The sequence below is a fragment of the Nerophis lumbriciformis genome, linkage group LG26 (genome assembly GCF_033978685.3).
Source record: "Nerophis lumbriciformis linkage group LG26, RoL_Nlum_v2.1, whole genome shotgun sequence".
Classification (NCBI taxonomy): domain Eukaryota; kingdom Metazoa; phylum Chordata; class Actinopteri; order Syngnathiformes; family Syngnathidae; genus Nerophis; species Nerophis lumbriciformis.
Genome location: NC_084573.2, coordinates 10,580,989 through 10,595,470, shown reverse-complemented (window position 1 = coordinate 10,595,470; position 14,482 = coordinate 10,580,989). Strand labels below are relative to the sequence as shown.

At 38.8% G+C, this 14,482-nt stretch overlaps 1 protein-coding gene across 1 annotated transcript; it reads right to left on the bottom strand.

Moving 5' to 3' along the window:
• Positions 1–3,756: 3,756 nt before the first annotated feature.
• paqr8 (progestin and adipoQ receptor family member VIII) lies at positions 3,757–13,627 on the bottom strand. The gene is made up of 2 exons (XM_061987404.2): positions 13,481–13,627; positions 3,757–9,684 (listed from the first exon to the last, which is right to left on the bottom strand). Exon 2 carries the CDS (start codon positions 9,645–9,647, stop codon positions 8,589–8,591), a length of 1,059 nt encoding a protein of 352 aa, XP_061843388.2. The 5' UTR covers positions 9,648–9,684; positions 13,481–13,627; the 3' UTR covers positions 3,757–8,588.
• Between the last annotated feature and the right edge of the window lie 855 nt (positions 13,628–14,482).

Sequence of the window (14,482 nt, the reverse complement as noted above, 5' to 3'; positions counted from 1 at the left end):
CCTATTCCTCTCAAGTATTGTTGAAAACTCTGTCTAAATCTGTGTTAGTGAGCATTCCTTCTTTGTCAAGATCATCCATCCCACCTCACAGGTATGTCATATCATGATGTAGATTAAACAGCATGATTATTGCACAGGTGTGCCTTAGGCTACCCACAATAAAAGTCCACTCTGAAATGTGAAGTTTTTCTTTAATGGGGGTCTGGGCGGTCGGGGGGGGGGGGGGGGGGGGGGAGCAGTCACCATTTGTCTCAAGCAGTGCAACACATCTCCTTGGCATAGAGTTGATCAGGTTGTTGATTGTGGAATGTTGCTCCACTCCTCTTCGGCGGCTGTGCCAAGTTGCTGGATGTTGGCAGGAAGTGGAACACGCTGTCGTGTACGCCGATCCACAGCATGCCAAACGTGCTCAAAGGGTGACATGTCCGCTGAGTATGCTGGCCGTGCAAAAACTGGCATGTTTTCAGCTTCCAGGATTCGTGTATAGATCCTTGCAACATGGGGCCCAAGCTTTGTCATGCTGCGACATGAGGTGAGGGTCTCGGGTGAAGGGCACAACAATGGGCCTCAGGATCTCGTCACGGTGTCTGTGTGCATTCAAAATACCATCAGGAAAAGGCACTTGCGTTCGTTTCTCAGTTTTTAATACAAACCCCGTTTCCATATGAGTTGGGAAATTGTGTTAGATGTAAATATAAACGGAATACAATGATTTGCAAATCATTTTCAACCCATATTCAGTTGAATATGCTACAAAGACGACATATTTGATGTTCAAACTGATAAACTTTTTTTGTTGTTGCAAATAATGATTAACTTTACGTGACAAAGAAGTTGGGAAAGGTGGCAATAAATACTGATAAAGTTGAGGAATGCTCATCAAACACTTATTTGGAACATCCCACAGGTGAACAGGCAAATTGGGAACAGGTGGGTGCCATGATTGGGTATAAAAGTAGATTCCATGAAATGCTCAGTCATTCACAAACAAGGATGGGGCGAGGGTCACCACTTTGTCAACAAATGCGTGAGCAAATTGTTGAACAGTTTAAGAAAAACCTTTCTCAACCAGCTATTGCAAGGAATTTAGGGATTTCACCATCTACGGTCCGTAATATCATCAAAGGGTTCAGAGAATCTGGAGAAATCACTGCACGTAATCAGCTAAGCCTGTGACCTTCGATCCCTCAGGTTGTACTGCATCAACAAGTGACATCAGTGTGTAAAGGATATCACCACATGGGCTCAGGAACACTTCAGAAACCCACTGTCAGTAACTACAATTGGTCGCTACATCTGTAAGTGCAAGTTAAAACTCTCCTATGCAAGGCGAAAACCGTTTATCAACAACACCCAGAAACGCCGTCGGCTTCGCTGGGCCTGAGCTCATCTAAGATGGACTGATACAAAGTGGAAAAGTGTTCTGTGGTCTGACAAGTCCACATTTCAAATTTTTTTGGAAACAGTGGACGTCGTGTCCTCCGGACCAAAGAGGAAAAGAACCATCCGGATTGTTATAGGCGCAAAGTTGAAAAGCCAGCATCTGTGATGGTATGGGGGTATATTAGTGCCCAAGACATGGGTAACTTACACATCTGTGAAGGCGCCATTAATGCTGAAAGGTACATACAGGTTTTGGAGCAACATATGTTGCCATCCAAGCAACGTTACCATGGACGCCCCTGCTTATTTCAGCAAGACAATGCCAAGCCACGTGTTACATCAACGTGGCTTCATAGTAAAAGAGTGCAGGTACTAGACTGGCCTGCCTGTAGTCCAGACCTGTCTCCCATTGAAAATGTGTGGCGCATTATGAAGCCTAAAATACCACAACAGAGACCCCCGGACTGTTGAACAACTTGAGCTGTACATCAAGCAAGAATGGGAAATAATTCCACCTGAGAAGCTTCAAAAATGTGTCTCCTCAGTTCCCAAACGTTTACTGAGGGTTGTTAAAAGGAAAGGCCATGTAACACAGTGGTGAACATGCCCTTTCCTAACTACTTTGGCACGTGTTGCAGCCATGAAATTCTAAGTTAATTATTATTTGCAAAAAAAAATGAGTTTGATCATCAAATATGTTGTCTTTGTAGTGCATTCAATTGAATATGGGTTGAAAAGGATTTGCAAATCATTGTATTCCGTTTATATTTACATCTAACACAATTTCCCAACTCCTGCGATGAGGTGGCGACTTGTCCAGGGTGTACCCCGCCTTCCGCCTGATTGTAGCTGAGATAGGCTCCAGCGCCCCCGCGACCCCAAAGGGAATAAGCGGTAGAAAATGGATGGATGGACAATTTCCCAACTCATATGGAAACGGGGTTTGTAACAACAATAAATAGCAAGACCTGAAAAAGACCACCTGTCAAAGTGTTTGACTGAAATGACTGACATGAGTGCTGTGACCCACACCCACCGAGCTTGAATTTAGCCTTGATGTGCTTTGTAATCAGTGCGATCGCTCCTCTTGCCAGTAATTAAGAACAACGATAAATAGTGGGAACTGAAATAATCCATTAGTCAAAGTATTTGGGGGACATGAGCACTGGGATCCACACCCACTGAGCTTGAATTGAGCCTTGATGTGCTTTGTAATCAGTGCGATCGCTCCTCTTGCCAGTAATTAATAACAACGATAAATAGTGAGAACTGAAATCCATTATTCAAAGTATTTGGGGGACGTGAGCACTGTGATCCACACCTACCGAGCTTGAATTTAGCCTCCATGTGCTTAATAATCAGTGTGATTGCTCCTCTTGCTAGTTATACCAAAGATAAATAGTAAGACCAGGAATAACCCACGAGTCAAAGTATTTGGCGGATGTATGCACTGTGATCCATACCCACCTAGTTTGAATTTAGCCTTGATCTGCTTCATAATCAGTGCGATCGCTCCTCTTGCCAGTTATTAATAACAACATTAAATAGCAAGACCTGAAAAAGTCCACCTGTCAAAGTGTTTGACTGACATGAGAGCTGTGATCCATATCCACCGGGCTTAGATTTAGCCTTGATGTGCTTTGTAATCAGTGTGATCGCTCCTCTTGCCAGTAATGAATAACAACGATAAATAGTGAGAACTGAAATCCATTATTCAAAGTATTTGGGGGACGTGAGCACTGTGATCCCCACCCACCGAGCTTGAATTTAGCCTCCATGTGCTTTATAATCAGTGCGATCGCTCCTCTTGCTAGTTATACCAAAGATAAATAGTAAGACCTGAAATAACCCACGAGTCAAAGTATTTGGTTTGAATTTAGACTTGATCTGCTTCATAATCAGTGCATTCAAAATACCATCAGTAAAAGGCACTTGCGTTCGTTCACCCCGATGAGCTTCCCTGGGACGGTTTCTCACAGTTTGTGCAGAACATTATTTGGTTATGCAAACCAATTGTTGCAGCAGCTGTCCGGGTGGCTGGTCTCGGACGGTTATGGAGCTAGATGTGGAGGTCTACGGTTGTGAGACCGGTTAGATGTAGGGCTGCAACAACTAACCGATTAAATCGATTAAAATCGATTATAAAAACTGTTGGCGATTAATTTAGTCATCGATTCGTTGGATCTATGCTATGCGCAGATGCTACTTTTTATTTTATTTATTTATTTTTTAACAATTTTTTTTTTAAATAAACCTTTATTTATAAACTGCAACATGTCTCAGTAGGACTGCAAAGTGAACCTTTTCCCCCACGGGTACTTTCACCAGTGAACTGAGAAACTATTAATTATGAATGAACCACAATGGACGTCAACTTGTGCAATGAATTTTATTATTTCAACACAAACATACTTGAACAGTCGCAATCGCTCCTCCTGGCGGTTATTAATAACACCTTGGATAATAATCATGAATGGAAAGACCTGAAAGAATCCACCAGTCAGTGTTTGACCGGCATTAGCGCTATAATCCACTCCCACCCAGCTTGACTTCAGCCTTGACGTGCTTTATAATCAGTGCGATCACTCCTCCTGACAGTCATTAATAACACCTTGGATAATAGCCATAAATGGAAAGACCTAAAATAATCCACCAGTCAGTGTTTGACCTGCATTAGCACTGTGATTTACTCGCACCCAGCTTGATCTCAGCCTTGACGTGCTTTATAATTGGTGCGATCGCTCCTCCTGACAGTCATTAATAACACCTTGGATACTAGCAATAAATAGAAGAACCTAAAAGAATCCACCAGTCCGTGTTTGACCTGCATTAGCACTGTGATCCAAACCCACACAGCTTAATTTTATAGGTGGCTCTGAGCCTCGACAAGCTTTATAATCAGTGCAATCGCTCCTCTTGCCAGTTAGTAATAACACAGAAACCTTGGATAACAACAATAAATAACAAGACCTGAGATAATCCATCAGTCAAAGTGTTTGGTGTTAGCACTGCAATCCACACCAAGCCATCTTGGTTTTATCCTCCACATGCTTCTGTAATCAGTGCGATCACTCCTCTTGTCAGGTACAGTCAACAGTTAATATTGACAGTTGGATAATAGCAACAAACAAAGACAATAAATAATTCACTAGTTGAAGTGTTTGCGATCCACACCCACCCAGCTTATTTTAAAACAATTGGGTCTGAGCCTTGGCTATTTTTATAATCAGTGCAATCGCTCCTCTTGCTAGTCACCAATAACACCTTGGATAACAACAATATATAGAAATACCTAGAATAATCCATTAGTCAAAGTATATGACTGGTGTGAGTGAGCACTGCTATCTACACCCACATAGCTTGATTTTAGCCTTGACATATTTAATCAGTGGGATCGCTCCTCCTGACATTTATTAAAATTACTGTTACGTTGGATAATAGCAATAAATAGAAAGACCTGAAATAATTCACTATTCAAAGTGTTTGTGATCCACTACCACTTGATTTTAAAAAGGTTGGTCTGAGCCTAGACTAGCTTTATAATCAGTGCGATCATTCCTCTTGGATAACAACAATAAATAGAAAAACCTGAAAGAATCCACCAGTCAGTATTTGACCGGCATTAGCACTGTTATCCACACCCACCCAACTTAATTTTATGGGTAGCTCCCTCTTACCAGTTATTAATAACACAGAAACCTTGGATGACAACAATAAATAGCGAGACCTTAAATAATCCATTAGTCAAAGTGTTTGGTGTTAGCACTGCGATCCAAACCAATCCAGCTCGGTCTTAGCCTTCACATGCTTTATATTCAGTGCGATTGCTCCACTTGACAGGTACAGTTAATATTACCGTTGGATAATAGCAACAAATAGAAAGACATGAAATAATTCACAAGTCAAAGTGTTTGCGATCCACACCTACCCAGCTTGATTTTAAAAAGGTGAGTCTGAGCCTTGGCAAGCTTTATGATCAGTGTGATTGCTCCTCCTCTTGCTGGTTATCAATAATATTGACACCTTGGATAACAACAATAGAAAAACATATTTAAAGTGTTTGACCGACATGAGTGCTGTGATCCCACCCTGCTTGATTTTAGCCTTTATGTGCTTTATAAACAGTGCAATCGCTCCTCTGGATAGTTATTATTATTATTTTTACCTTGGATAATAACAAATAGAAAGATCTGAAATAATCTACAAGTCAAAGTGTTTGACTAACTGGAATGCTGCGATCTAGACCCACCCAGCTTGTTTTTATAGGTGGGTCTGAGCCTTGGCTAGCTTCATAATCAGTGCGATCGCTCCTCTTGGATAACAAGAATAAATAGAAAGAACTTAAATAATCCATTCAGGTATTTGACGGATGTGAGCATTGTGATCCACACCAACCATGCTTGACTAATGCCTTGACATGCTTTATAATCAGTGTGATTGCTTCTCCTGCCAATTATAATTACCATTGGATAATAGCAATAAACAGAAAGACATTAAATAATTCACTAGTCAAAGTATTTGCCATCCACAACTACCTAACTTGATTTTAAAAATGTGGGTAGCCGAGACAGGATTTTTAATCAGTGCGATCGCTACTCGTGCCAGTTATTGACAACTCTGACACAACACCTTGGATAACAACAATAAATAGTAAGACCTCTTGCCAGTTATTACTAACAATAAACAAAAAGACATGATATAATTCACTAGTCAAAGTACTTGTCATCCACAACCATCCAGTTTGACTTTAAAAACGTGAATCTGAGCCGAGACGGTATTTATAATCAGTGCAATCGCTCCTCGTAGGAGTTATTGATAACACTGACATAACACCTTGGATAACAACAATAAATAGTAAGACCTGAAAAAGTCCACCTCTTTCTAGTTATTAATAACAACTATAAATAGTAAGAACTGCAATAATCCATTAGTCAAAGTATTTGGGGGACAAGAGCACTGTGACCCACACCCACCAAGCTTGAATTTAGCCCCGATGTGCTTTATAATCAGTACGATCGCTCCTCTTGCTAGTTATACCAAGGATAAATACTAAGACCTAAAATAACCCATGTGTCAAAGTATTTGGCGGACGTGAGCACTGTGATCCATACCCACTAGTGTGAATTTAGCCTTGATCTGCTTTATAATCAGTGCGATTGCTCCTCTTGCCAGTTATTAATAACAACATTAAATAGCAAGACCTGAAAAAGTCCACCTGTCAAAGTGTTTGACTGACATGACTGCTGTGACCCACACCCACCGAGCTTGAATTGAGCCTTGATGTGCTTTATAATCAGTGCGATCGTTCCTCTTGCCAGTAATTAATAACAACGATAAATAGTGAGAACTAAAATAATCCTTTTGTTGAAGTATTTGGGGGACGTGAGAACTATGATCCACACCCACCGAGCTTGAATTTAGCCTTGATCTGCTTTATAATCCGTGTGATCGCTCCTCTTGCCAGTTATCAATAACATTAAATAGCAAGACCTGAAAAAGTCCACCTGTCAAAGTGTTTGACTGACATGAGTGCTGTGATCCACACCCACCGAGCTTGAATTTAGCCTCCATGTGCTTTATAATCAGTGCGATCGCTCCTCTTGCGACTTGTACAAAGATAAATAATAAGACCTGAAATAACCCACGAGTCAAAGTATTTGGCGGACGTATGTACTGTGATCCATACCCACCTTGTTTGAATTTAGCCTTAATCTGCTTCATAATCAGTGTGATCGCTCCTCTTGCCAGTTATTAATAACATTAAAAAGCAAGACCTGAAAAAGTCTACCTGTCAAAGTGTTTGACTGGCATGACTGACATGAGTGCTGTGAACCACACACACTGAGCTTGAATTGAGCTTCGATGTGCTTTATAATCAGTGCGATCGCTCCTCTTGCCAGTAATTAATAACGATAAATAGTGAGAACTGAAATAATCCATTAGGCAAAGTATTTGGGGGACGTGAGCACTGTGATCCACACCCACCGAGCTTTAATTTAGCCTCCATGTGCTTTATAATCAGTGCGATTGCTCCTCTTGCTAGTTATACCAAAGATAAATAATAAGACCTGAAATAACCCACGAGTCAAAGTATTTGGCGGACGTATGCACTGTAATCCATACCCACCTTGTTTGAATTTAGCCTTGATCTGCTTCATAATCAGTGTGATCGCTCCTCTTGCCAGTTATTAATAACAACCTTAAATAGCAAGACCGGAAAAAGTCCACCTGTCAAAGTGTTTGACTGGCATGACTGACATGAGTGCTGTGACCCACACCCACTGAGCTTGAATTGTGCCTTGATGTGCTTTATAATCAGTGCGATTGCTCCTCTTGCCAGTAATTAATAACAACGATAAATAGTGAGAACTGAAATAATTCATTAGTCGAAGTATTTGGGGGAGGACGTGAGCACTGTGATCCACACCCACCAAGCTTGAATTTAGCCTCCATGTGCTTTATAATCAGTGCGATTGCTCCTCTTGCTAGTCATACCAAAGATAAATAGTAAGACCTGAAATAACCCATGAGTCAAAGTATTTGGCGGACGTATGCACTGTGATCAATACCCACCTAGCTTGAATTTAGCCTTGATCTGCTTTATAATCAGTGTGATCGCTCCTCTTGCCAGTTATTAATAACAACATTAAATATCAAGAACTGCAATAATCCATTAGTCAAAGTATTTGGCGGACGTGAGCACCGTGATACACACCCACCTAGGTTGAATTTAGCCTTGATCTGCTTTATAATCAGTGCGATCGATCCTCTTGCCAGTTATTAATAACAACACTAAATAGTAAGACCTGAAAAAGTCGACCTGTCAAAGTGTTTGACTGACATGAGTGCTGTGATCCACACCCACCGGGCTTGAATTTAGCCTTGATGTGTTTTATAATCAGTGTGATCGCTCCTCTTTCCAGTTATTAATAACAACTATAAATAGTAAGGACTGCAATAATCCATTAGTCAAAGTATTTGGCGGACGTGAGCACTGTGATCCACACCTCCCAAGCTTGAATTTAGCCTTGATGTGCTTAATAATCAGTGCGATCGCTCCTCCTGCCAATAATTAAAGATACCGACACCTTGGTTATTAGCAATACATACTAATCAAAGTCCCGATACACTGGCTAAAGCCCATGCATAAGCAACTCTGAATAAATGCGATTGCTCCTCCTCCCACGAGTGAAGCGTGTGCATACTCATTTATCTTTCTGGACCTGCAGTTGCTTGTGTTTGTGCCTCATGGCGAGAAGCGCAGTCAAAACGCAAGACAGAAACAGGACCGGGAAGACGGTGCAGGCCCACCACAGCTGCCTCTCGCCAAACACCTCGACCAGCGTGTCCTTCCGCCTGACGTAGTCCTGGAACAGCGCCTCCAGCTGGAACAGGGTGCACAACGACAGGAGCAGGTGGAAGATCTGGTGCCCCTGGCCCACAAAGTCACAGCGGCCCGGGAAGAGGCGCTCCGGGACGGGACAGGAGAAGAAGATGGCGCACAGCAGGAAGCACGCGATCTGGAGCGCGTGGAAGGGCAGCGAGGGCTCCTCCGCCCAGGGAGCGGTGAGCAGGCGGTGGAGCACGGGGCTGATGTCCAGCGCGTACGCCAGCGAGGTCGGGATCAGCTGGCACACCTTCCTGCCCACGGGGTACGGTCGGCGGTATCGGGATTTGGCGAAACAGCAGCCGGCGCAGGACAGCCAGCCGAAGAAAGCGGCTCCGGGCAGGAAGAGCTGTCCGAGGCAGCTGCTCCTCCACGCCGACTGGGACGCGTAGAAGTAATGTCCGAGGGAACAGCCGTACTGATAGACGGCCACGCCCACGTAGTCCATGAAGAAGAAGAAGTAGTGCGCGTGCTCAGAGTGCGACTGGAACAGGTGAGCCGCGGCGCTGAGGAGCAAATACATCAGCGAGGACACCAGGAACAGGAACAGCGGCAGGGAGGCTGCGCCCAGGCTGAACCCCAGGGCGCCCGCTCGGACCCGCCAGTGGAGCAGCAACACGGGTACGGTCAGCAAGTGAGTCCACACGTTGAGACTTTCGTTGTGTACCTGGAAGAGGCTGAGGAGGTAACAGTGCCACTTCTGCCGGACGGGACGGTAGCCTGACAGGACGTAGGGTTCCTGGAACAAGTCGGGCACTTGGGCGTAGGAGACGGTCGGGCTGGGCAGCGGCAAGGCGGCCGGAGTGATGTCCAGGTGACCCAGGTGCTTGACTCTGGTGATGAAGGTGCGGAGTCTCTGCACAAGATCTCCTGACATCGCCGGGAACACACTGGACTGGACAATACGGCCGTCGCTGAAAAAATTTTGAATAAATCAACTGTCTTTTGCTATTGTTCCTTTTTCATTAACAAATCTAAACTGCTCCCAGGTTTCTATTTATTTATTTTATGCAAATACCAGGTTTGTATTTATCTATTTTATGCTAATAGCAGGTTTGTATTTATTTGTTTTATGGTAATACCAGTTTTGTATTTATTTATTTTATGCTAATACTAGGTTTGTATTTATTATGGGACCATATTGTTATTGCTCATACTTCTAACTTTATCATTATTATTATTTTTCCGCACTTTTCTATTACCGCCACTACGAGAAGAACCGGCCATCGCACCCCCACATATGTTATACCGTCGGAAAGGTGCCACTCGCGCCGATGGCAGAAATCCAAATTGGGAGCATTTCGTGCTACCATGGCAACGCTATTCACGAACAAATAAAAAAATGGGCCAATTGATTAGGTAAGGCGCGTGGGTCTAATACGAGACGAATCGGTCAACGAACCCCCACATATGTTATACCGTCGGAAAGGTGCCACTAGCGCCGATGGTGGAAATTTAAATTGGGAACATTTCGTGTTACCATGGCAACGCTATTCACGAACAAATAATAAAATGGGCCAATTGATTAGGTACGGCGCGTGGGTCTAATACGAGACAAATCGGTCAACGAACCCCCACATATGTTATACCGTCGGAAAAGTGTTATACTACTACCAGGTTTGTATTCATTTATTAATTTTATACTACAAACTAGGTTTGTATTTATCTTTTTAATACTACTACAGCCATGTTTGTATTTATTTATTTTATACTACTACCACTATGTTTGCATTTATTTATTTATTTATTTATGTTATACTACAGCCAAATGTGTATTTATGTATTCATTTTATACTACTACCAGGTTTATATTAATTTATGTATTTTATACTACTACCACCAAGTGTGTATTCATCTATTTATTTTATGCTACCACCACCAGGTTTGTATTTATATGTTTTATACTACTATGAGCAGATTTGTATTTATTTTATTTTATACTACTACCACCAGGTTTGTATTTATTTATAATAAACTACTACCACAAGGTTTGTATTTATTTATTTTATATATATATATATATATATATATATATATATATATATATATATATATATATATATATATATATATATATATATATATATATATATATATATATATATATATATATATTACGACCATCAGGTTTGTGTTTATTTATTTTATACTACTACTACCACCGGGTTTGTATTTATTTATTTATTTTATACTACGGTACTATCAGGTTTGCATTCATTTATTTTACACTACCATCAGGTTTGTAGTCATTTATTTTATACTACCACCAGGTTTGTATTTATGTATTTTATTTTATACTACTACCAGGTTTGTACTTATTTATTTGATACTACTACCAGGTTTGTACTTATTTGATGCTGCTACCAGGTTTGTATTAATTAATTTATTTTATACTACTACCACTATGTTTGTATTTATTTATGTTATACTACAGCCAAATGTTTATTTATGTATTCATTTTATACTACTACCAGGTTTGTATTCATTTATGTATTTTATACTACTACCACCAGGTTTGTATTTATGTTTTATGCTACTGAGAGCAGGTTTGTATTTATTTTATACTACTACCACCAGGTTTGCATTTATTTATAATAAACTACTACCACAAGGTTAGTATTTATTTATATATTACTACCAGCAGGTTTGTATTTATTTATTTTATACTACTACTACTACTACTACTACCACCACCGGGTTTGTATTTATTTATTTATTTTATACTACTATCAGGTTTGCATTCATTACAGGTTTGTATTAATTCATTTATTTTATACTACTACCACTATGTTTGTATTTATTTCTGTTATACTACAACCAAGTGTGTATTTATGTATTCATTTTATACTACTACCAGGTTTGTTTTCATTTATGTATTTTATACTACTACCACCAAGTGTGTATGCATCTATTTATTTTATACTACTACCACCAGGTTTGTATTTATATGTTTTATACTACTATGAGCAGGTTTGTATTTATTTTATTTTATACTACTACCACCAGGTGTGTATTCATCTATTTATTTTATACTACTACCACCAGGTTTGTATGTATATGTTTTATACTACTATGAGCAGGTTTGTATTTATTTTATACTACTACCACCAGGTTTGTATTTATTTATAATTAACTACTACCACAAAGTTTGTATTTATTTATTTTATTTTATTACTACCATCAGGTTTGTATATTTATTTATTTTATACTACTACTACCACCAGGATCATATTTATTTATTTCATACTACCACCAGGTTTGCATTTATTTATTTTATACTATTACCAACAGGTGTGTATTTATTTATTTTGTACTACTACAACCAGGTCTGTAATTATTTATCTTGTACTAGTACAACCAGGTGTGTATTTATTTGTTTTTATAATACTACCACCAGGTTTGCATTTATTTATTTATTTTACACTACCATCAGGTTTGTATTCATTTATTTTATACTACCACCAGGTTTGTATTTATGTATTCTATACTACTACCAGGTTTGTATTCATGTATTAATTTTATACTACAACTAGGTTTGTATTTATATATATATTTTGACTACTGCCATGTTTGTATGTATTTATTTTATACTACTACCACAATGTTTGTATTTATTTATGTTATACTACCACCAAATGTGTATTTATGTATTAATTTTACACTACCACCAGGTTTGTATTCATTTATGTATTTTATACTACTACCACCAGGTGTGTATTCATCTATTTATTTTATACTACTACCACAAGATTTGTATTTATTTTATTTTATTCAACTACCACCAGGTTTGTATTTATTTATAATAAACTACTACCACAAGGTTTGTATTTTTTATTTATTTTATATTACTACCAGCAGGTTTGTATTTATTTATTTTATACTACTACCACCAGGTTTGTATTTATCTATTTCATACTACCACCAGGTTTGCATTTACTGTATTTATTTTATACTACTACCAACAGGTCTGTATTTATTTATTTTGTACTAGTACAACCAGGTGTGTATTTATTTGTTTTTATAATGCTACCTCCAGGTTTGTATTTATTTTATATTACTATCAGGCTTGCATTCATTTATTTTACACTACCATCAGGTTTGTATTCATTTATTTTATACTACGACCAGGTTTGTATTTATGTACCGGTATTTGATACTACTACCAGGTTTGTACTTATTTATTCGATACTACTACCAGGTTTGTATTAATTCATTTATTTTATACTACTACCATAATAATAAAGATCATAATAATGTTTTTGCACTGGTTGCCAGTAGAACTCCTTGGTTTCACAAAGAAATGTTTGCAGGGGAACTAAAGTTGCAAAGAAAAGTCTGTCAGCAAGCAGACACACGTGACACAAAGCCAAGATACACAAAAGAATGTTCTTATGAGCTTTGTTTTGTCACTTTTTTCAACATAAAAAGAGAATTCATCACAACAGCGCTGACACTGCTTCACATTTCACCACTGAGAGAGAGAAAATATGCAGTCAAACCTGTACGCTGTCATGTGAAGCAAGGCAAGTGTGTGTGTGTGTGTTTGTGTGGTTTTTTTGTGTGTGTCACAAACACAACATTTCATCTGATTTCAAATTGAAAGTTGAACTTTTGAATGGCGCTTCGGGTCACTTGTTAAAGTTATTGACAAAATGCATGACAAATATACTCAAACACATTTCATGTTGCAAATAAATCAACAGGTCTCACCTGTTGGTGTCCACTCTAACACCCACTGCCTTTCAACCTGCAAACATAGGAATAAAAGAAGATCAACTCAACCTGAAGACGCTGCAAGGCGTGATATCATTGCAACATGACATATTTGGGAAGGTGGAAAAAGGCGTTAAAGGCGATTTAAAACATACAAACAACGCAGCTGGCCTGGAAGTTGGCAGATACGGAATAATTAGGGGCGGTGTTAGAGTGACGAGACACGCCCCTAAATGATATCACAGCACATGAAATATACAATTTATTTATATTAATTTGTCTTTTATTTGTATTTCAGTGATTTTTAAGACCACTTCATCATTCCAACCTACTGGTAGAGTGGGTCAATACAAATATCGATGACGTCGATACCAAGGTCTGTATCGCATTGGCTCTGTACCAAGGTCTGTATCGCATTGGCTCTGTACTTTTCATTTATCTTCCGTTTATTTTCATGGATATGTGTGCGTTTTTTGTTGTTGTGTTCCTCCTATTTATTACGTTGTTGTTTATATTGTTATAGTTACAGTATTTGTTGGTGTATTATTTACAAAATAGGAAAATTAATTAAAACATTTTTTTTTAGAATATCTTTTTGAAAACTGGATGGCTTTTTGGCCAATAGTAGTATTTTAACATGTCTCTATTTTTTCTTAAAATAATTTAAACGAAATAACTATTATTTTGTTGATATTTTTCCATTATTTTACATTGTTGTTCATATTGTTATAGCTACAGTATATTTTGGGGTATTAGTCAAAAACATTGAAAACAAAATAAAATAAAATTTAATAAAATAAAATTAAATTAAATTAAATTAAATTAAATTAAATTAAAATAAATGAAATTGAAATAAATAAAATTGAAATACGTGTATTAGATTAAATTAAATTAAAAATGTGGAAAACATTTTTTTAAAACAGGATGGCTTTGGGAAACCAATAGCAGTATTTGTGCATTTAATAATAATAATAATAATGAATTACATTTGTAACGCAC